The sequence below is a fragment of the Uranotaenia lowii genome, chromosome 3 (genome assembly GCF_029784155.1).
Source record: "Uranotaenia lowii strain MFRU-FL chromosome 3, ASM2978415v1, whole genome shotgun sequence".
In the NCBI taxonomy this organism is placed as follows: domain Eukaryota; kingdom Metazoa; phylum Arthropoda; class Insecta; order Diptera; family Culicidae; genus Uranotaenia; species Uranotaenia lowii.
The window spans coordinates 227,454,161-227,462,424 of record NC_073693.1 but is presented as its reverse complement, the minus strand read 5'-3'; the positions used below and the strand labels follow the sequence as shown (position 1 = coordinate 227,462,424).

General features: G+C 46.5%; 2 protein-coding genes across 2 annotated transcripts in view; one reads left to right on the top strand and one right to left on the bottom strand.

Annotated features, from left to right (window-relative positions):
• The first annotated feature begins 398 nt into the window (after nucleotides 1–398).
• On the top strand, nucleotides 399–5,735 carry LOC129753147 (uncharacterized). The gene is made up of 2 exons (XM_055748945.1): nucleotides 399–619; nucleotides 1,631–5,735. Exons 1-2 carry the CDS (start codon nucleotides 399–401, stop codon nucleotides 5,733–5,735), a joined length of 4,326 nt encoding a protein of 1,441 aa, XP_055604920.1.
• A 1,457-nt stretch (nucleotides 5,736–7,192) lies between these two features.
• The window catches only part of LOC129753145 (uncharacterized), a 1,211-nt gene continuing 139 nt past the window's right edge, over nucleotides 7,193–8,264 (bottom strand). Inside the window, exon 2 of the mRNA XM_055748944.1 lies at nucleotides 7,193–7,882. Coding sequence (XP_055604919.1) covers nucleotides 7,193–7,882 — 690 coding nt within the window. The remainder of the gene's footprint in view (nucleotides 7,883–8,264) is intronic.

Genomic DNA, 8,264 nt, shown 5'->3' with positions numbered 1-8,264 from the left:
AAAAAGAAATACAAGGCAGATTTCTTTTATCGAGAAGGTTAGTAGCATTCCAATCCACTTACATTCCGTGATCATCCCTACCGGATCTCTTCTTGTTGCACCTTTCATCACACTCGGCTACAATCATCATCTCATCTCCGTCGGAGCACCGCGGATCGATTCGAGTCACATCCGTGCCTGGAACAAATCAACAGCATCAACTTTTTTCGGTCAAGCATCCCAAATCAGCTGTGACCATCACACACAACAGAAACACCCAAACGACACATCAGTAGCAGCAGGATTTATTGAAATACAAGGCAAATTCCTTGCCTTGAAAAGGTAATTAGGATTCCAATAAATTTACTGTTGCTTGCCGAGCTACTTGGTCTGACATTTTAGATAATTCATCGCACATCATGTCGGCCACCGAGCGAAAACTGCGCAGCCTCAAAGCCCGTCGGCGCAGTTTATCAGCATCCTTCCTAAACATCAGCAGATTCGTCGATGGTTTCCAAGAACCCCGAGACACCGCAGAGGCACCAGTCCGACTAGAAGCTGTCGTCGAAATCTGGTCCGAGTACGGCAAGGTCCAGTCTGAATTGGAAACCCTGGACGAAACACCTGAAGCACTAGATAAGTACCTCGAGCAAAAAACTGCTTTTGAAACAGCATACTACCGGGTAAAGGGATTTCTGCTGCAAAAATGCCCCCCACAAGCCACAGTACAAACACCATCTCAATTCACACAGCCCCATAACACGCACGTAAAATTACCCGACGTGAAACTGCCCGTATTTTGTGGAAATGTTGAGAACTGGCTCAACTTCCATGATTTATTTATTTCACTCGTCCACTCATCGCAAGATTTATCGAGCATCCAAAAATTTTACTACTTGCGATCATCACTATCAGGAGAAGCACTTAAACTTGTGCAAACCATCCCAATATCCGCCACAAACTATCCCGTTGCTTGGAATTTATTATCTCAACATTATCAAAATTCCCGTATGCTAAAAAGAACTTATGTTCAAGCACTTTTCGACTTCCCGATATTGCGCCGAGAATCACATAATGATTTACATTCGTTGGTCGAAAAATTCGAAGCCAACGTTCGCATTCTAAAGCAGCTAGGGGAAGCCACCGAACATTGGGACCTTTTGTTGATCCATCTTCTCGCTAGCCGTTTAGATCCCATCACCCGTCGGGATTGGGAAGAACATTCGTCCGCTTCCGAAACCACTACTTTTAAAGAACTTACCGATTTCATCCAGCGCCGAGTAAATGTCCTTGAACAATTATCGTCCAAGCCACAAAACGAATCCCAATCCCATTCCCAGCCACAATCACAAAATCGCCGCCCCAATTATCCCCGTTCAGCCAACCACACAACATTCCCAGAGCCCAGAATGCGAAAATGTATCGCTTGCCCCCAAGATCACAGCATTTTTCAATGCACTAGTTTCTCAAGATTAACTATTCATGAAAAAACTGCACTCGCGAAACGAAACCGGCTTTGTTTGAATTGTTTCCGACGAGGACACTATGCGCGCGAATGTCCGTCGGCTAACTGCTGCAAGAATTGCCGATCCAGACATCACACACTTCTCTGCCCCAACACACATACCCACACCAATTCAAACCCCGCTAGAACAATCGCCAACACACCACCGGTCAGCGCCGAACAACAATCGTCATCGTCAGTTCCAGCTGCTGCTCCGAGAATCAACGTAGCTCACTCCGGGATCACCAGCACCAGCACCAGTTGCCACTCACAAGCCTTAGATCGATCCCGAGTAATCTTAGCCACGGCCGTTGTGGTGGTAGTCGATGACGTGGGAAACCAACATCTAGCTCGTGCCTTACTCGATTCTGGCAGCGAATGTTGTTTTGCCACCAGTCGCTTGTACAACCTCATGAAGGTCAGAAGAAGCAAAGTTAATGTTCCCATAGCAGGAATTGGAAGCTCATCGACGAAAGTCAAATTCCAGTTTCATGCCATCGTAAAATCCCGCACATCAGATTACACAACAACACTACCATTCCTTATTCTGCCAAAAGTTACTATCGATCTCCCAACTATTGATGTTAACATTTCCCAATGGCCCATACCCAAGAACCTACAATTCGCTGATCCCGACTTTTATGAACGACACCCTATCGATCTCGTGCTGGGAGCCGAGATATTTTTTGATCTTTTTTCACCCCCCGGTCATATCTTCTTGGGTGAGTCGCTGCCGTCGGTAGTCAATTCCGTATTCGGATGGGTCGTCTCGGGGAAAACAAATTCCAATGAAATAATCTCACAAACCAATCCAAAGATTTGTCATGTTGCCACACTTAAGCGATTGGAAAACCAAATCGAAAAGTTTTGGATCATTGATGAAAGCGCATTCCCAACATCCCCTTATTCACCCGAAGAGAGCAAATGCGAAGAGTTTTTCTGCTGTACAGTTAGTCGCAATTCCGAGGGCCGCTACATTGTTCGTTTGCCACTGAAACGTGACGTCATCAATCAGCTGGGCGACAACTCAAGATCAGCTGTTCGTCGGTTCCAATTGATGGAGAATCGACTTCAAAAAGAACCTTCGCTAGGTGAGCAGTATAGAGAGTTCATGACGGAGTATATTCGGCTCGGTCACATGGAACTAGTGACCGAGTGCGAGCATACTACCAAACAGGCATACTATCTCCCTCACCATCCCGTTATCCGAGATTGCAGCACCACGACCAAGGTCCGTGTCGTATTCGATGCGTCAAGCCGATCCTCCACGGGTGTATCGCTCAACAATGCTCTGATGGTGGGCCCCACAATACAGCAAGACTTGCGAGCGATCGTGATGCGCTCTCGTACGTACCCGTTTGTTTTGATTGCTGATATAGAAAAAATGTATCGGCAAATTCTCGTGCATCCTGATGATACCCCACTACAGAGAATCTTCTGGCGCTCATCTCCCGATCAACCGATACAAACGTACGAGCTCAAGACGGTGACGTATGGCACAGCTTCGGCTCCTTTCCTGGCAACTCGAGTTCTCAAACAGCTGGCAATCGATGAGGCGGAGGGTTTCCCGAAGGCAGCGAGGGTTATCAGAGAGGATGTTTACATGGACGATATCTTCTCCGGGGCACAGACGGTGGCAGAAGCAGTCGAGCTGCGAGACCAGCTGGTAGCGATGTGCCTCAAGGCTGGCTTTCCGCTGCAGAAATGGGCTTCGAACGACGAAGCAATCATGAATGGGATTCCTGCTGAGCGACGGGCGCTTCAGCAGTCGATAAATTTAGATCAAGACCAGACACTGAAAACACTTGGGCTTCATTGGGTACCGGGCACGGATATATTGAAATTTAGTATCGATTTGAAACCTCCGACAGATGCTAAACTCACAAAAAGGGAAACTCTTTCTTGCATTGCGCAACTTTTCGACCCGTTGGGACTTGTGGGTCCAATTTTGGTAACGGCAAAGGCTTTCATGCAAAAACTCTGGACGTTGAAGAATGAAAATGGGTCAATTTGGGATTGGGATCAAGAATTGCCCGACTACCTTAAACATGAATGGGCCAACTATCATACTCAACTCCCCCTGCTAAACGGTGTTCGGCTAGAGAGGTACGTTCTCCTGCGCAAGGCAGTCGAGAGTGAGTTACACATTTTCTCGGACGCATCCGAAACAGCGTATGGTGCGTGCGCTTATATTCGATCTGTTGATAATCAAGGCAAAATTAAAGTGGCTCTCCTTACATCTAAGTCGAGAATCGCCCCCCTAAAGCAAGTCAGCATTCCGCGCCTAGAGCTTTGTGGTGCTCTTCTGGCAGCCGAACTCTATGACAAGATTCGGGTAGCAATTAATGTTGAGATGAATGTGAAATTTTGGACGGATTCGACAGTGGTACTGAGTTGGCTGAGGACTATTCCATCAACTTGGACCAACTTTGTGGCAAATAGGGTTTCCAAAATTCAGACTGCGACGGAAGGATGCTCATGGCAACACATAACCGGCGCAGAAAACCCAGCTGATGTCATTTCCCGAGGCTGTTTGCCGTCGGACATTCTTCACAACTCCTTATGGTGGCAGGGACCCGATTGGCTAAACCAAGACAAGGGTTCTTGGCCTACTCCGAACGTTGATATCGTTACTAGCACCGATTTCGAGTTGAGAAAATCCTCAATCGTTTCCTCTTCAGCGAACATAGAACCCAGCTTCATTGATGACCTCCTGAAACAATTTGAAAATTTTCATGCGCTTCTACGCTTCACCGCATATGCGTTGCGCCTCAGCAAGAATTTCCGTCTGCCACAGAGCGAGCGCAGATTCCAGTGGCTCACGACCGACGAATTGAGAACAGCAGAACACACGATTGTCCGACTTATCCAACAGCAGCATTTCCCCGACGAGTGGAGAAGGTTGAAAAAAGGCGAGCCGGTATCGAGTTCTTCGAAGCTAAAGTGGTTCTACCCAATACTTAGCCAGCGTGATGACGTCATTAGAATCGGTGGGAGAATTGATCGATCAGCGCAACCGTACGAATCAAAACACCAGATAATTCTCCCAGGATCTCACCCCTTCACCGTTCTTTTGCTCCGCTCTTATCATCATCGTCTACTGCATGCTTCTCCCCAGCTGTTGATAAACATGGTCCGACTCAAGTACTGGATTTTGGGTGTGAGATCAGCCGCTCGGAAGGTTGTCCATCAATGTATTGCCTGTGTGAGAGCGCGACCCCAGCTGATCGAACAGCTGATGGCCGAGTTACCAGCATCTAGAGTTTCTCCCACACGGCCGTTCTCTGTTATTGGTATCGACTATTGGGGACCGATTCAAATCAAACCACGACACCGAAGAGATGCTCCAGGCAAGGCATACGTGGCTGTGTTTGTCTGTTTTTCTACGAAGTCCGTCCACCTTGAACTTGTGGTGGACCTCACTACAGCCAAATTCCTCCAAGCGTTCCGGCGATTTGTGAGTCGTCGTGGTCTGTGTGCCCATGTTTACACGGACAACGGTCGCAATTTTGTTGGTGCGGCAAACGAGCTACGTAGGTTCCTCCGAAGCAACGACTACAAGAGTCATCTGGCCAAGGAATGCTCCGAGAATGGGATCCAATGGCATTTCAATCCACCGAGGGGATCTCATTTCGGAGGTTTATGGGAGGCAGCGATCAACTCGGCCCAGAAGCATTTCGTCCGTGTTTTGGGAAACCACTTACTGCCTTTCGATGAAATGGAGACGCTTTTGGTGCAGATCGAAGGCTGTCTCAACTCTCGCCCTATCACCCCTCTGAGTGACGACCCCACCGATTTAGAACCCCTCACCCCTGGCCATTTTCTCGTCCAATCGGCGCTTAAGGCAGTGCCCGATGACGATTTTCTGTCGGTGCCTACCAACAGGCTGACTCAAATGCAGCTGACCCAGAAGTTGGCGCAAGACATTTGGAAGAGATGGCATGTCGAATATTTAGCTACGCTACAAACTCGAACGAAATGGTGCAAGGCTCCCGTAAAAATTGAAATCAATCGTCTCGTTCTCATCAAGGATGAGAATCTCCCTCCTACACAGTGGGCAACTGGTCGAATCCACGAGCTACATCCCGGGGCCGATGGGGTGACTCGGGTTGTAACACTGCAGACAGCAAAGGGTTTCATCGACAGACCGGTTGCAAAACTCTGTTTGCTGCCGATCGCCTCAATGGATGGCGAGATGAATGAAGGCGAGAATTCATCAATCAGCAACGAAGTCTCAAGGAAATCAGCATGAATGACCGAGGATAGCAGATTTTAATAAAAATACAAGGCCCCCTGAAATGGTGGGTCCAAGGTGAGGACCATTCCATTATTTTATCTGCAATTGTCCGGGTCTACCGGGTCTTATTTTTTCCCCAGAATCGGAACCCATGGTTCTACGGCATCAGCGACGCAAGGTCAGGCACGATCCAATGTTACCGAACGAGCGGTGGCATTTCCCTACGAGCGATTACAGCGGTATCCAGAAATGGCCATTTCTGGAGGTGGCAGGATGTTCCGGCATGGTAATCGAACAGCGAGTAAACAGCGAGCGAGTCATCGAGATTCGACACGGCGCAGTACGCAAAGGCGCGCGTGGCGCGTGAATTATTTCACCCCTTTCTTTATATTGTTATGCAAGCAGCGAATTGTTTGGCGGAAGAAAGGACGCTTTCTTCACCAGCAGAAAAGAAAGCTTGGCTTGGGTTTTCGAATCGCCATTCCCATCACTTCGATTTGTTCCAGCGCGACGACTAGACGGCCAGGCCGAAAAGTGTCCCAATCTAACCAAAAGTTTCTGTTATTTGTTAAGTGTTAGAAATAAAGTTAAATATAAGTCGTTAAAGTTTTAGTTAAAGTTTAAATAAAAGAGTGTTAATTGTTCACAATAAAACTGTTTGAACTCTAAGTGGAATTGTGTCATCATTTGACAAAATAGTCGCAAAAGTGAATAGAAAAACTCACCCGAAAATTTGAGAGCTAGTGTCCGCATCATTAATGTCTGGGAATCACCCACTGCAACCCTGAGCACTCGACAAATAACATTAATATAACAGATATAAAAATAGGCGATACAGTGTATTTAAAAAGAGAAAATAGACACAAGTTAGACCCCGTTTACAACGGACCTTTCTTGATTACAAAAATAAATACGCCAAACGTAACAATAATAAATGCAGATAATAGAGAGCAGGAAGTACACATATCAAGACTAATCAAATAGGCAGCTAAACCGCCTCCTTTTCCATTAAGGGGGAAGGGGTGCAGGATACAGAAACATACAATTAAAATTAAACGTGATACAGAAATATAACATTATAATTAAATAATACCTATTTTGCAATCATGAACCGAAATCAACATATTATATAGAATCATTAAAAATTGTGAGAGGCACTTGAAGCAAATCCGAATAATTTACCTTTCAATTCTGGCCCGTAGGGGGATGGTGTGACATGTGGATTTCACATGTCATTTTCATGCCTTCCAATTCTTACATCCTCAGCAGACCACACCAGTGAGAACATGCTGAGAAATTTATTACTAACCGGCATTGAACCTTCAGTTCAATGCCTGCACAAAATTCAGCATCAGCATTTACTGCGACGAACGAAAGTGTCGCATTTCAAATTTACTGAACCTCGCTGTTACCATGTGTGCAGTCATAGCTTTTCGAGGTTTCTGTCTTTGTCTCTTTCGCATGTACATCGATCACGGATTGGTGATCGTGTACATGGCTTTTACATAGAACGGTGCTTCAGGCGTCTCCAGTAGGAACCTTGTCAAGAACTTATCGAACAATAAAAAATCAATCTGAATCCAACCTTCAACGGAGTAAAATCGTATCATTTTCGATGGCTGGAAAATTCCCTGCTCCATTAAAAACCTGAGCTCAGCTTTGGCCTCTTTCAGCTTGTCCACTGGGAGACAACGAAAGCGACAGAAGACGGATTGACCATTAGTGAAAATCTGGTGGACGGTTTGCGCCTTCGTTGGCCGTCGGTTGATGCTTAGCATGGTGATGTCTTGAAATTTTCGTAAAATATCGGCGAAAGGCGAGTTCACATCGTATGTGGTGATCAGCGGCTCAGAAACAACGTTCATATTGTTGATTTCCAAATTGATTTGGTTTTCGATTAGTTTGCTGCGGTGCAGGTCTACCAGAAGGTCGTGGTGTTTCAGAAAATCGGCACCAATTATAGGGGATTTTACATCCGCAATCGTAAACACCCACACGAATGGCCTACGTAGTCCGATGTTGATGTTTAGGCGTTTGGTTCCATAGGTGTTGATGGCACTTCCATTTGCAGCAAACAACTGGTCCGTTTTTTTCGGATTCATAAGCTCACGTGGCGTGGGTGGAATTACCGAAATGTCTGCGCCGGTGTCGATCAGGAAGCTCTGGTGGGTTTTTTGGTCACGGACGTGGATGCGAAAAATTCTGTTTGGGTGCAGTGCAATGCTGGTAATTTTTGATGGATACGGTTCATTCGGGACGACGGTGGTTTTGGTGCAGGTTGGCTGCACGTGGTTAAGTTTTTTTCACGACGGGTGTAGGTTGAGAGACTTCCATCATAAAAAATACACGGAACATTTGGGTTGTCCCCTTCCTGTTTTTCGCACTTTGTTGCTTTCACGCCGTGCCGGTAATTGAACCAGCAGATCCACCTTCGGTTACTTTTCTGAGTGAAAACTCGATTTTTGGACCAAGTCTTGGAACGGGCGTGGAATCTTCCTCTACCGCGGAAATCATCACTAAAAACTTCTTCGAGCCGCCTTGAAA